This window comes from Littorina saxatilis, unplaced genomic scaffold (assembly GCF_037325665.1).
Source record: "Littorina saxatilis isolate snail1 unplaced genomic scaffold, US_GU_Lsax_2.0 scaffold_595, whole genome shotgun sequence".
Classification (NCBI taxonomy): Eukaryota; Metazoa; Mollusca; class Gastropoda; order Littorinimorpha; family Littorinidae; genus Littorina; species Littorina saxatilis.
Window position 1 is genome coordinate 51,847 of NW_027128583.1, and position 15,654 is coordinate 67,500.

The window sequence follows — 15,654 nt, forward strand, 5'->3', positions numbered from 1 at the left end:
GCAACTCCATGAGTTACGTAAATTCGCATATTAATGACGCAGTAATGACGTTGATCCAACATGTAGATTCTCATACTAGTGACGTCATTACTTCGTCTCCAAGGTCTCGTAGACTCTTACCCTAATGGTGCAACAAAATATTTCAGTCTCGGCTAAACAAGAGTTGTTTGGAGTTGAGTCGTAACATAACCCCGGGGGGTGGACAAGCGAAATCTTATTTCGTTTCCGTTTATACGACTCAATATACAATACAATACAATACAATATACAATATGCATATACAATTGTTTCCACATTTTGGAGTAGATCCGCATGAGCCTGTCGCGGCCAGTTTGGCCTCACTACTCCAACGGGGTGGACAAATTTTCCTTCTGGACTCTGAAGCTCAGTTGATGCGACTCAAATAGTCGGCACCTAGGTTGTCCTTTCCTGGCATCTTCACCCATCGAAACTGGCCTCGTGACGTCACAAACGCGGTTTTGTCTCTGTCTTCCTCGACAATGGGTATTCCCCAGTAGCCACGCGTGAGACCTAGCTTGGAGAAGTACTTGGCTTTTCCTAAGCTTTGGAATAAATGTTGAACGTCGGTGATGGGTTCCCCATCGAACACCGTGACATCAGTCAACCCACGGAGGTCCGCGCAAAAGCGGTACTTCCCTTCTTCTTTCTTTTTGACGAGAACAATGGGTGAATTGTAAGCTGAGTTGGCGGGTTCGATGACTCCTAGTTTCAACATCTCTTCGACTTCATTCTCCACCATCTTCACATACGCATGTGGAATGGGGCGTGGTCTTATATAGACCGGTTTCTTGTCTGTGACCTCGATTCGACACGTAGTCAGATTCGTGGTGAGTGGTACGTCGGTCAGATTATCTAGTCTGTCCGCGCAGATCTGTCTCGCTTCAGTTCGCTGTGACTGAGTGAGTTTCTCTGAAAAGTGCACGTGGTCTAAACCTTCTGTGCGCTTTGTCTCAAATGTTGGGATAGTCCTCTGACTGTCCAACCTGAAGATGTCGTCGTTAGGGGTTTCGTCCTCCTCTACCACTACTGAGACGATCACTTCTTTATCTTCTTCTTCTACTACTGCAACCGGAATTGTTCCATCGGTGACAGGTTGCTCACGTTCGACGTAAGACTTGAGGAGGTTGACATGGAATACTTTTTCCTTCCTCCTTACTTGGACTTTGTAGTCGAAATCATTCAACTTCTCTAACACTTCAAAGGGACCTTGCCAAGTGAGTTCCAGTTTGTTTGTTTTCAATGGCTTGAGAATCAGGACTTTCTCTCCTGGTTTTAGCGACCTTGGTTTGGCTTTACGATCGTAATATTGAGCAGATCGCACTGATGCTTTTTTCAAGTTCTCTCGAGCAAGCAAACAGGTCTCTTCGATCCTCTCACGAAGGTTCACTACATATTCCGCAGTGGTTTTGACCTCATCTGAGACGCTCTCATCTGTCCAAATCTGTCTCAAGAGTTGCATTGGTCCTCTGACAGTACGCCCGAACAACAGTTCGAATGGCGAGAAACCTAAACTCTCTTGAGGAGTCTCGCGGTATGCGAACAGTAATGCAGAGATGAACGTATCCCATGCTTTGGGCTGTTCTATGCACATCTTTTTGAGCATGTTCTTTAACGTGCCATTCATTCTCTCGCACAACCCATTCCCAGCTGGATGAAATACCGCAGAGGTTTTCCTTTTGATGCGGAGGAGTTCAGTGACTTCCTGCATCAGAGTGCCTGTGAACTGGCTCCCGTTATCAGTCAATATTTCACTTGGGATACCGAGTCTAGTCCAAAAATCCCACAAAGCATCGGCTACTGTCTCGGCGTGGATGTCCTTCAACGCGACAGCTTCAGGGTAGCGGGTGGCAAAGTCAACCATGACGAGGATGTACCGTTTTTTGTTCTCGGACATAGGAAGAATAGGTCCGATGATATCGACTGCTACTCTTCTGAAAGCAGTATCGAACACTGGCATCTTGCCCAATGGGACCTTCTTCGTAAGGTGTTTTGGCGCGGATCGCTGGCAAGCGTCACATGACAAGCAGTAGCGGCGGATCTCAACACCACAGCATGGCCACCAAAATTCGCGTCTAATCCTTTCGGCGGTACGACGCTGACCTTGGTGTCCTGCCATTGGATGATCATGGCCGAATGCGAGCACCTTACTACGGAACGATTTGGGAAGAATAACCTTCAAAGACTCCTCTCCTTTCCGATTGAACGTCGACTGGTACAAGATACCATTCTTTTCCACGACCCTCATGTGGCCTCTCTCTTCTCCGGTAGCAGCTTGTTTCCTGATGCTGTCTAACGAAGGATCTGTCTTCTGAGCCTCGCGTAAGTCCTTTGGAGTAAACATATCCGATGTTGGCTCCCGGCTACTTGGCTTACTCGCAGATTTGTCTTTATCATTGTCCAATTTGGACTGTGCTCTGGTATCTACGGCCCCAGCTACTGTCTCAGCGCTGTCGTGATACCAGGCAGGTTCTCTGACAGGGAAAATCGGTGTTTTCCTCCTGTCGTTCTGAGTTCCATGGAACTCCCCTATGAGCACCGGCATTATGGGATCCGCCATGACCACGACTTCTGTCTCTCCGCAGAAGAAGGGCGAATCCACATGAATGATCGCGGTCTCGCAGTACCGGACTTTACTTTTGTCCGCTAACGTGGTCCTCTTTCTCTGACCAGTCATTTTGTCGGCCGGCACAAGATGTGCGGCCACCACAATCGAGCTACAGCCCGAGTCTCTCAGGGCGTTCACTCGTTTGCCGTTGACTTTGACGTCAACTAGATCCGAAAACTTTTTTGTGGTGCAGTCTCGACACAATTTATCTAACGGGGATTTTCTTCCCTGTGTTTCGCGTCGGACATCTTCAACCGTCACAGCTCCGGCGGTGTTGCCTTTTTGCCGTAAGGGACAATCGCTCGAACGGTGTAGACCTACGCGACAATAGAAGCATAGTCCTGCTTCTCGGAGTTTTTCGCGTTCCGCCGGTGTCAAAGAAGATCTTTTACCTTGTTGAGGTGATGGTTTATGATCCTTCTCAAAACGTTTCGTTCCGTCCTGAGGAGTTCGCGTTGGTGTCGGTCTCAATTTATTTTGGCTTCTGTTCAGCTCATAATCGGACGCGAGTTTTCCCATCTCCTTGGCATTGATCGGGTTCCGGTCTTTGACATGCACGGCGAGATCAGAAGGCATTGACTGCAAGGACTGCTCTCGCAGGATCAAATCGGTTAATCCTTTGACAGTTTTCTCGCACGGATCAAGCTCGATCCACTTGGTTAGGTACCGATCGAGTCTAGTGATGTGTTCTTTGTAAGTTTCCGCGGGATTACGTCTAGTATTGCGGAATTTCATGCGATATTGTTCAGCGGTGAGCTGGAATCCTTCAAATAACGCGCTCTTCACCTTTTCATAGTCATCAACATCCTCATCGTCCATTTTGGACACGATGGTACGGGCCTTACCTTTCAAGAAGTATATCAGCCGGGAGGCTTTCTTTGATTCGTCCAAATTCATATCTCTGGCATAGTGTTCAAACTGTTTGAGCCAGGATTCAACGTCATCCTTGTCATCAAGGTAAGGGATTTTGGGAATGAAACGGGGATCATGGTCATGTGAGGATTGGGAAGGATGAGCTGCGTTTTCATTCGTGTTCATCTGAACCTCGCTCTGAATGCGCAGCTCTTCTATCCTAAAGAGTCTGTCTCTCTCATTCTCTTCGAATTGGCGCTCATCTTTACGCTCTTGAGCTGCGAGTGCTAGCCTACTGGCTTCTCGCTCATGTTCACGCTCTTGAGCTGCTCGTTCTTTATCCCTCTCCCCTTGGACGAATGACTGTAGTTCCCTTCCCTCCAAACCCAACTCTTTCCCCATGGTGATCAATTCTTTGATCGAACTGACGCTGGGACTTGATGGAACGGTCTGCTCGACCTGTCCGTTCACAGGCTGAGCGGCGTGGCCGTCATCACCTAGATCGGTGATATCAATCAGATTTGCTCCTTCTGTATATTCTGGGTCTATGCCCACGGTTGACGAGAATCTGGTGTAGTGCTGATGATGTCTTGTATCAGCCATTTTAGGTAATCCCTCAAAATACAAAACTTTGGTACATCCACTCTTGGTGGTACTTTAATATGGAAGACTCTTACCCGCAGGTATTGTTCAACCTTTCAACACTGGTACAAACAATGTTACACGCGCACGTGATTTTTCCTACACCTGTCCTTCGTCTCTATCTTGAACCGAAACGACTAACTAGGACTTAGCGGTGTGTCGCTGAGTAAGTTGCCTTACAAAGCCTTATGTGATGACGACCTTCAGTCTGTCAAACACACCCACAGAAGTTTTCCCCACTATGACTATTAACTATCAACCCGCGGGTTATAGATAACTAATAATGTGAAGCACAACTTAAATAAGCAACACGTTTTAAATGTTACTCCGACTAGAGTTATAATTTAATCTGAACTTAAACTAAGGTCCTAGTACTATCGAGCGTCCATCCTGGTTGGAATTATAACACACTCACCGTTTTGATCAGAACTTGAGAGTATAATTCGAACCGACAGTTAGTTAGTAAACTGCCAATTTCCCGTGAAGTTGTCGAACATCAATTCTTTGTCTTACCTTATGACTATGATACTATTCGACGAACTAGATGGAAATCCTTCCACGAATTAATTTAGCAAAAACGCTGTTCGTGAACAACAGCGATCGCGAAGATTCTTTGGGCAGAATGTACCCAAATCAAACACGGAGTTATTTAAAATTTCTTCTTACAGAAATAATTTAAATATTCTACTTACCACCGTCTGGTCTGTATATGAGTGAATCCGACATGAAGCAGGAAATGATTTTGAATTTTGAAGAAAGAAAAAAATGAAGAAAGATTTTTCCAGAAAATATTCTAATTTCCGTCGCTTCACGGATAATTTGACTAACTAATTTATGGGGTAAACCAGTTGTCAATGCAAGTTTTTCTTAGGTACGAACACGAGTTCAGTATAGATCCCGGACGAGCCCCCATTGTTGCAGTTCCACTTTTTACCTTGTGTTTTAGATACAATATCTAAGAACACACCAAAGTTATATTCAATACTTTACAACAGTCATGCTTCAAATCAATCTCGTAAAACACTGATGATTTAGATTAATGAATAAATTTATTGGTTGGTAATATTTCCGGATTCTTTAACAAACTATTTCTATTTTAGATCTAACGAATTTGCGTTCATAGTTAATTGTTCTTGCATTGACAGCTAGTTTAATGTCGAACTGGACTTATCTCAAATGGGCTGGTTAGTTACAAAGTCCGAATGTCCTGATGGAAGCCTGGATTCACATGATGACCGTAGCAGTGACGAACTTGATGAAGATTACTGGATGATGATGATAATTAGTAGACAAACTCCTTTTGCTCCTCGCTGGTGGATCACACTGGTGGCGTAGCTTGATTAGTTCACCCTTATCCCAGCGGATCCTAGACGCTCGAACCCCTGGATCAAAGGTAATACTTGTTATTAACAACGGTATCCTAGGATCAAGGTTAATTTTGATTTCTTGCCCTATCTTCATGTCGGGCGGTTCGCAGACAAACCAAGCATGGTTACTGAATAAAATACTAGATCTATATGCCGAACCAACTTGCAGCATGTACGTTTATGACTAACTTCATTAAACATTCTAAAACAAATATCATATGCGAATAGATGTGAGTGTATAATAGCTGTTCCTTGATGGACGCTCGATATTACAACGACACCTTACCTCTTGATGCTCCTTTCCGGACACTACTCTACGAGTCTGTGCGGCTGCGGGTTACATCTCAGGCCTTGGGATGGTAGGTTAGGTGCCGGCGGCTTTTCATCGGTGGTTACACAGGATTCTTGTTCCCCACTTGTAGCCTCTCAGTACCCGGCAAATAGAGTGACCGTAATGGTTAGCGGTTCACGTTTCCTTCCTCCAAATAACTGTTTTCATCCCACGATGCAACTCCATGAGTTACGTAAATTCGCATATTAATGACGCAGTAATGACGTTGATCCAACATGTAGATTCTCATACTAGTGACGTCATTACTTCGTCTCCAAGGTCTCGTAGACTCTTACCCTAATGGTGCAACAAAATATTTCAGTCTCGGCTAAACAAGAGTTGTTTGGAGTTGAGTCGTAACAACCATGTTGATTGGTGGGTGGCCCACTCCGAGGGTCAATGCGCTCCGTTAGTTGCACGAGCTGTTCCTCAGAGAGGGGGCAAGCCGTGGCAGGCACATCCTGACGACTGTCTGGCAAAGGATGGTCCTCGATTATCGATTGAAGGCTTCTCCCTTTCCAGAAGTCCTGTACTGCTGTGGATGTGCTGGCTCGTCTCTCCAGCATCCCCCTGAAGAAGAGCTGCAGGGGAGTTCTGTTGCGCTCTGTCCTCAGGGGTTGGTGGTTTTTCTGTTCCACAAACCACTGTAGGGACCGGTTCAGCCTGGGCAGAAAAACATAGTGGAGGGCCCACAAGTGAATGGGATTGTCCATGTTCAGTATCCCCAGACCACCTTCTGCCTGTGGTGTTCCCATTGCAGTAAACAGGTCATGGTAGGGGTTCACCACATCTTTCCAGACGTCGAGCCAGAGACGCTCGATCCTTTGGTTATGGTCACTGCGGCCTTGCATCGCACTGCCTCTCCCTTCTCCCCTGTGTTCGTTCATGAGGGCGACGACATCCAGATTCTCGCCACCATGGTCCATGCGGACTCTTGACGGGAGTCCAAAGCGTTGGGTTCCACCCAAAAACAGATCCCGAACGGTCTCTGACCTGTTGTTGTTTCGGTGGCATGGAGGAAGGTAGTGGCCCGGCTAAAGCCATCGATTGCCCCATGAATCACCATTTTCCACCTGCAATATAACAAACAGAGATCCGTTTCCATATGTGATTTCACCACACAAATTCTGATTAAAGAGTTATTGGGAAATAAGTACGGGTAACATGCTCAGTAAATATTAAAAAGTAATGGTCAAAGTTAGTGGATCATGAAAACTGTGAGCTTCATTGAGAAAAGGTGTGTAACCCATTTAATCCACCTTTCTTCAATTTTGCAAAGAAATAAATCAAGAAAAGCAATTGCTTTAGGCCAACAAAAAAAAATAGGTCTGTTTACGGTAACATAGGCCCAAAAAATAGGGTCGGTAGGTCGGGATTTTTTTTTCTCCAAAAAAACATATTTTTACGTTATTTTGCAAAAAAACCAAGATTTTTTTTTTCCCTCCCCCAAATGCCAAAAAAAAGTCTAGGGTCGCGCGAAAAAAATAGGGTCGGTCGGGTTACCGTAAACAGACCTATTTTTTTTTGTTGGCCTTATATGACTTTTCTTCGTCATGTCCATAAGCCTTAAGGTAGGTCTTAAATGGAGGATTCCACTAACTGCTGGGACTCTAAAATTTGATAAAAATAAGCACAATTTTGGTAATGTCTGCTGGTTAATAACACATACAATTCAGTGAAATTTAGTTAAGTTTTGACTATTTTTATATTTAGTCAAGTTTTGACTAAATATTTTAACGTAGAGGGGGGAATCGAGACGAGGGTCGTGGTGTATGTGTGTGTGTCTGTGTGTCTGTCTGTCTGTCTGTGTGTGTGTGTGTGTGTGTGTAGAGCGATTCAGACTAAACTACTGGACCGATCTTTATGAAATTTGACATGAGAGTTCCTGGGTATGAAATCCCCATACGTTTTTTTCATTTTTTCAATAAATGTCTTTGATGACGTCATATCCGGCTTTTCGTGAAAGTTGAGGCGGCACTGTCACGCTCTCATTTTTCAACCAAATTGGTTGAAATTTTGATCAAATAGTCTTCGACGAAGCCCGGACTTCGGTATTGCATTTCAGCTTGGTGGCTTAAAAATTAATTAATGACTTTGGTCATTAAAAATCTGAAAATTGTAAAAAAATATATTATTTTCTAAAACGATCCAAATTTACGTTCATCTTATTCTCCATAATTTGCTGATTCCAAAAACATATAAATATGTTATATTCGTATTAAAAACAAGCTCTGAAAATTAAATATATAAAAATTATTATCAAAATTAAATTTTTTAAATCAATTTGAAAACACTTTCATCTTATTCCTTGTTGGTTCCTGATTCCAAAAACATATAGATATGATATGTTTGGATTAAAAACACGCTCAGAAAGTTAAAACAAAGAGAGGTACAGAAAAGCGTGCTATCATTCCTTCTCAGCACAAGTACTACCCCACTCCTGTCAATTTTACTGCCTTTGCCGTGCGCGGTGGACTGACGATGCTACGAGTATACGGTCTTGCTGCGTTGCATTGCGTTCAGTTTCATTCTGTGAGTTCGACAGCTACTTGACTAAATGTTGTATTTTCGCCTTACGCGACTTGTTTTTTAGATAGATCAGGAATCGAGACGAGGGTGGTGGTGGTGGTGGTGGCGGTGCGTGTGTGCGTGTGTGTGCGCGTGTATGCGCGCGTGTGTGCGCGTGTGTGCGCGTGTGTGCGCGTGTGTGCGTGTGTGTGCGTGTGTGCGTGTGTGTGCGTGCGTGTGCGTGCGTGTGTGTGTGTGCGCGTGTGCGCGTGTGTGCGTGTGTGTGTGCGTGCGTGCGTGCGTGCGTGCGCGCGCGTGTGTGTGTGTGTGTGTGTAGAGCAATGTCAGGAAAAGCACACAGATCTTCATAAAACTTTGATATTTCTTCGACAATTCTTTTTCATATTTCCACAAAAATTCTGATGACGTCATATTCGTGTTTTTTCATCAAAAGTTTAAGCCGCACTGTGGTGAACTTGTTTTTTTAAGGAAATTGATTGCAATTATTTAAACATTCTTTGACGCAGTCGCGACTGTAACTTTGCATTTCAACTTGGACGCTTGAACATTAATTAATAAGATGGTTTATGAAAGTTGTGAATGAAACCGAAGTTTCACTAATATCTTTACAAATGATAACAATGTATTCCATATTAAATTCTTATTTTAAAAATATATATTGATATGTTATGCGTACTCTGAAAATATGCTCAGAAATACACGAACACACAGACACGAACACACATACAGACACACACCGCTTACATTCCAGTAAATCAAGCGCACTAGCTCAGACAGACAGATAGACAGACTGACAGACAGTCACCATGCTCACAAACTTACTCTTAGACAGACAAACACACGAATATATAGACAGGCAGGCAGGGGTCCTGATTTGGCCTATGTGGTCCGCTGGACCCGAAAAGCAACAACTAACTAACTAACTAACAGGCAGGCAGACAGACAGACAAACACACACACAACTTCCCTTTATCTCTCGTCCTTCCCTATCAACGTAATTAATCTCTCTCCTGTTTCTCATACATTTTCTGTTCTCGTTACAGATGTGGAAGGAAAGGAGAGGCCTCTTCTTTGGATTTGTATTCGGTTCAGCATTCGTTTTCACCGGCGTGGTCATCTGGATTCCAGCCCCAAGACAGTTATTATGTAGTTTCTACTCCCAATGCGTAACACTCCAAACCCCTTCTTCACAAACCGATCCGACTTCTATGGCAGGCAAGACGGACCACAAGACTGTCGACCTAAGGATAAACGGGGAAATGGAGGCGCTGAAACAGAGGATGGCCGATATGGCGAAAGAAAACTCTTCAACTCTTCCACCTCCGCCGTCTAAGAACAACCCGAACCAGAAATTCTTAATCTTCACCTGTCGGAGCTCAGACGGGATCTCTGGGGGTTGGGGAGACCGGCAGAGGGGGATGGTCAACACGTTCTTACTGGCCACCGTCACCAACAGACGGTTCGGGATCGTCTTCAACGAACCCTGTGACCTCAGACAATTCTACGTCCCGAACGAGTACAACTGGGACGTCCCGGAAACGGAACTGCAGAACAAATCGTGGAAGTACGTCAAGAGTATAGACGGGATGCCGTTCCGCAACGATCTGTATCACATGGATTTCAACAAGGAGTACCCACAGGACGTCATCTTCCTCCACACCAACATCGAGCACTACAAAGCCATCACGCTCAACCCGCACTACAACCTCACCTTGCCTGTGTGGGCTCAGAAACCTGTTTCGCTCTTATTCCACGACGCCTGGAACATGCTGTTTAAGCCGACACGAGAGGTTCAGAACCGCGTGGATTCCTTCCTGCACAAGATCCACTTCTTCAACAGGACCAAGCCCCTGGTCGGCTTTCACGTGAGGATAGGCAACAGCAGTGTATTGAGGGACCATGCCAGGAACCATAAAGAGAAACTCGGTGAGTACAACAGTATGAGTCGGTAAACTGTGGAAACGCTAAGGCTATAATAGTTTTACGCAACGATCGAGTCCCATCAGACTTGACCAGTTAAAGGCGCGCTCCTTCTTTTGAAAACAGTTCAGCTCACAATCTCAGAGTTTGCAACGCTTTTTACATTTAGTCAAGTTTTGAAATTTTGGCCAAGCAATCTTCGACGAAGGCCGGACTTCGGTATTGCATTTCAGCTTGGTGGTTAAAAAATTAATTTATGGCTTTGGTCATTAAAAATCTGAAAATTGTAATTAAAATTATTTTTTTATAAAACGATCCAAATTTACGTCCATCTTATTCTTCATCATGTTCTGATTCCAAAAACATATGAATATGTTATATTCTGATTAAAAACAAGGTCTGAAAATTAAAAATATAAAAATTATGATCAAAATCAAATTTCCGAAATCGATTTAAAAACACTTCATTTTATTCCTTGTCGGTTCCTGATTCCAAAAACATATAGATATGATATTTTTGGATTAAAAACACGCTCAGAAAGTTCAAACGAAGAGAGGTACAGAAAAGCGTGCTATGCAGCACAGCGAAACAACTACCGCGCTGAACAGGCTGGTCAGTTTCACTCCGTTTTGCACAAGCGGCGGACTACGGTCATTGTGAAAAAATGCAGTGCGTTCAGTTTCATTCTGTGAGTTCCACAGCTTGACTAAATGTAGTAATTTCGCCTTACGCGACTTGTTTACATTTAGTCAAGTTTTGGGGGAGGGGGGAATCGAGACGAGGGTCGTGGTGTATGTGTGTGTGTGTGTGTGTGTGTGTGTGTGTGTGTGTGTGTGTGTCTGTGTGTGTGTAGAGCGATTCAGAGAAAACTACTGGATCGATCTTCATGAAACTTGACATGAGAGATCCTGAGTATGGTATCTCGAGACTCTTTTTTCATTTTTTGGATAAATGTCTTTGATGACGTCATATCCGACATTTTGTAAAAGTTGAGGCGGCACTGTCACACCCTCATTTTTCAATAAAATTGATTGACATTTTGGCCAAGCAATCTTGGAGGAAGGCCAAACTTTGGTATTGCATTTCAACTTGGAGGTTTAAAAATAGTCATTAAAAATCTGAAAACTGTAATTAAAATTATTTTTTAGAAAACGATCAAAAATTACGTTTATCTTATTCTTCATCATTTTCTGATTCCAAAAACATATAAATATGTTATATTCGGATTAAAAACAAGGTCTGAAAATTAAAAATATAAAAATAATGATTAAAATTAAATTTTCGAAAACGATTTAAAAACAATTTTATATTATTCCTTGTCCGTTCTTGATTCCAAAAACATATAGATATGATATGTTTGGATTAAAAACACGTTCAGAGAGTTAAGCAAGTCGCGTAAGGCGAAAATACAACATTTAGTCAAGCTGTCGAACTCACAGAATGAAACTGAACGCAATGCAATTTTTCAGCAAGACCGTATACTCGTAGCATCGTCAGTCCACCGCTCATGGCAAAGGCAGTGAAATTGACAAGAAGAGCGGGGTAGTAGTTGCGCTGAGAAGGATAGCACGCTTTTCTGTACCTCTCTTCGTTTTAACTCTCTGAGCGTGTTTTTAATCCAAACATATCATATCTATATGTTTTTGGAATCATAAACCGACAAGGAATAAGATGAAAGTGGTTTTTTTAAATTGATTTCGACAATTTAATTTTGATCATAAATTTTATATCTTTAATTTTCAGAGCTTGTTTTTAATCCAAATATAACATATTTATATGTTTTTGGAATCAGAAAATGATGAAAAATAAGATGAACGTACATTTGGATCAATTTATAAAAACAATATTTTGTTTACAATTTTCAGATTTTTAATGACCAAAGTCATGAATTAATTTTTAAGCCACCAAGCTGAAATGCAATACCAAAGTCCGGGCTTCGTCGAAGATTGCTTGGCCAAAATTTCAATCAATTTGATTGAAAAATGAGGGTGTGACAGTGCCGCGTCAACTTTTACAAAAAGCCGGATATGACGTCATCAAAGGTATTTATCGAAAAAAAGAAAAAAACCGTCCGGGGATATCATTCCCAGGAACTCTCATGTCAAATTTCATAAAGATCGGTCCAGTAGTTTGGTCTGAATCGCTCTACACACACACACACACACACACACACACACACACACACACACACACACACACACATACACCACGACCCTCGTTTCGATTCCCCCTCTATGTTAAAACATTTAGTCAAAACTTGACTAAATGTAAAAAGAATACAGATATAGAAAAGCGTGCTATTCTCCTCAGGGCAACCGCTACCGCGCTTTTCTGGATTGTTAATTTCACTGCCTTTGCGACGAGCGGTGGACAGACGATGCTACGAGTGTACGGTCTTGCGGAAAAAATGCAATGCGTTCAGTTTCATTCCGTGAGTTCGACTGAGCTTGACTAAATGTTGTGTTTTCGCCTTACGCGACTTGTTTTTTAATAAGATAAGACATCCCTCTACTTAGACACATACCAGCAAATCATCAGCATACACGGTTCTCCCTGTGTACTTATGGGGGTTTCTTGGTGAATTGAATACTTAACAGCCACTCCCGCGGCGTTTAAAAAAATTCATTCACCACAAACTTCTAGATAACGCCAGCAAACAATCAAGGTGTTGATTATTGGGATTTAATCAAGTGGAGGGATGGTCTGATCCGATGTAAAAAGCATGGCGAGATCAGAGACGGTGATCCGAACTGTTTGCACGGGAAGGAGTGGGCCTTTAACGCCGGTGTAACACGAGAAAATTACTCCCACGAGATTTGTACTCCGGAAGAAACATTTCGTACGAAAAAGTTACTCCCTTTACGAAAAAAGCACTCCCCCATTACACGAGAAAATTACTCCCCAAGACAGGTGAGTTCCGAGTAAACATTTCGTACAAAAATGTTACTCCCCTGTCGAATAAATAACGAATAAATTACTTCACCCAAACACAAGCAATTTAACTTCCCATGCCAGGTGTACGAAATGTTTACTCCCTTGTCCCCTGTTAGTCTTGGTGGTGGAAGGGGTGGAAGGAGGGTAGCGCGATATTCGTGTGCGCGAGATCACTTATTGGCATAAATATCCCTTCGCCCGCATCCCATTTTTGCGTACGAGATTTTTACTGGAAGTGAAAAAAATGGGGAGTAAAAATTTCGTGGAGGGAGTAATTTTTTCGTGCCTTGGGGAGTTCTTTTCTCGTACGAAAAGTGTACTCGGAGTAAGAATTTCGTACGAAATATTTACTCCGGAGTAAATTTTTCGTGGAGTAAAAATTTCGTGTTACACCGGCGAACATCACAATAAAGGAATAGTCCTTAATAATAATAATGGAACATTTATATAGCGCTTCTCCGCAGCTCGAAGCGCTTAAGTAACAAGTTCAATCAAAACACAACACGATATATTCAACCAATGCAACTTGTCTCAAATGAAAAGACAAATACTCATCAAAGAGCACACAGTCATACACGCATGCATAATAATACTTAGATTCACATTCTTTTTACAGTGCAGCACAGTGCACAGTCAAAACTTGCAAACAAACACATACAACAGACTTCTACTCACAACAAACACACATAAAGGAGTCGGGTCCCGCAGTGGGGCACTGCGGTTATGAAATTAAAGGCCCCTCCTGTTTTTGGAACCGCAGGAGCTTTCTAGTTTGCTGTTAGGTAGATTTTTGGTTCCTCTTTCCTGTCATGCTCTCTTTTTCTTCATGAATTCTTTTCTTTTTTCTGCCTTCTTGCTCATTCACCTGTATTTTTTCCAAAAATCTCTTCTCTTGCCGCTTGTCTCGCGATTCATGTATAGTTTAATCTGTTAGTGTTCTGATGTAAGTCCAGCAGTAGATAGGTTAAGCCTATTTTAACATACTGGAAACTGGTAATCTTCCAGTAGGTATTAATTTAGTTTTACTAAAGCCTGCTGGGACACAAGTAACGGGTTAGTGCATTTGTAAACAGGAATCGCTTGACAAGTGGCCCCCTTCATCCCCCCCTTCCTCGTCCTGATATGGCTCTGCGTAGTCGGCTGGACGTTAAGCAACAAATAAACAAACAAACAAAGGAGTCGGGTCGTCATCTCATACCTGTCCAGGCGTTTACTTTGGAGAAGACTTAGACACCCACAAGGAAATCATTAACTGCCTCTTTGCTTTTCGTGCAAAATGGGCATGCATGTATTGGTGAATTCATTTAGTAAAGTGCAGTGTACATAGCAGATTTTCAACCAACATGTATCAAACTTTGGTTTGAAGTCGCTCCCGAGTCACTGAGGTCAAGTCGGCGAAAAGCCTGCCATGTGAACGGCCCCAACGATTCAGTGTCGATTGAGAACTGATTTAACCGCGCCTCGAAACTTAACTCAGGTGAGCGCTGCTCGACTCGTCAGTGACTTTGCGCAAATTTTGCGCAAGTTTTGTGATCGCGCTCACTGATTGGTCAGATCTATCCAATTCTTCTTCTTCTTCTTCTTCTACGTTCCCGGCTTCATGTTGGGTTTGATGCGTGCATGCCTGGTTTTCTCCTGTAGATGGGTGTCGGCACAGGAGGTCTGCCCGCTGTCCTCAGCCAACATGCTCCGTCTTCATGGCAGCTCAAATGTTTTATCGAGGTTCTCTCCTCTAGATCCGCCGTGTTTCGCCTAGGGGCTTGCGCTGCCTAGTTGATAGGGTCACCTCGTAGAGGATGTGGTCATAGACCACGCACGGTCGGTCTTGGGATAGGGAAACGTTATGCTAGTCCGGAGGGATTACGCCACAATGGCCACCTCGCGAAGACCCAGGGTCTTAGACTAGGGAGGTCCAAGGGGGAGCACCGGGAGGGCTACCCCTCTACCCGCACCTCCAACACAATCCCTTCCCCTGGTAGCTTCATCCCCAAGGAGGAAACAGAGCTACCTGCAACACCCCAGCTCTATCCAATGAAAAAGGCATTTTGCACTTGATCATCGGGATCACTTCAAAGATGGCGGTGACAATGTTTGAGAGCAATCGCATTCGAAGGTAGTTTGGGTAGTTCAACTGATCTTCAAGGGTCAGTTTCGTGAGAACGAAGGCGATGCATCCTGTCGCTTACCGATCCATGCCCGAGCACAATCTCTTTTCAAACATTATGTCTTCTTTTTTTTTCTTTTTCTTTTTTACTTCATCGTCTTGGAAACTGAAAGACAGTGTGTCGGCTGATGCAATTTTGACACCTCATATTAATGCAGTTACTTTCCTTCTCCGGAAAACAACGAATACGACCGGACAAACCCGAATGGTCGAGTCTGATGGTGTTTACATGGGCAGCGATTTTGAAAAGACTGAGCTACGACCAAAAATACTTCAGAGTTGGAGTACA

General features: G+C 43.4%; 3 protein-coding genes across 3 annotated transcripts in view; 1 reads left to right on the forward strand and 2 right to left on the reverse strand.

Moving 5' to 3' along the window:
• The window catches only part of LOC138956942 (uncharacterized), a 41,414-nt gene that overhangs the window by 22,852 nt on the left and 2,908 nt on the right, over nt 1-15,654 (forward strand). Inside the window, exon 2 of the mRNA XM_070328142.1 lies at nt 9,391-10,273. Coding sequence (XP_070184243.1) covers nt 9,391-10,273 — 883 coding nt within the window. The remainder of the gene's footprint in view (nt 1-9,390; nt 10,274-15,654) is intronic.
• On the reverse strand, nt 386-4,081 carry LOC138956943 (uncharacterized). The gene has a single exon (XM_070328143.1). It carries the CDS (start codon nt 4,079-4,081, stop codon nt 386-388), a length of 3,696 nt encoding a protein of 1,231 aa, XP_070184244.1.
• Nucleotides 5,151-6,946, reverse strand: LOC138956941 (uncharacterized). Its single transcript, XM_070328141.1, has 2 exons — nt 5,774-6,946; nt 5,151-5,502 (listed from the first exon to the last, which is right to left on the reverse strand). The coding sequence occupies exon 1, from the start codon at nt 6,742-6,744 to the stop codon at nt 6,082-6,084; it is 663 nt and encodes a 220-aa protein (XP_070184242.1). The 5' UTR covers nt 6,745-6,946; the 3' UTR covers nt 5,151-5,502; nt 5,774-6,081.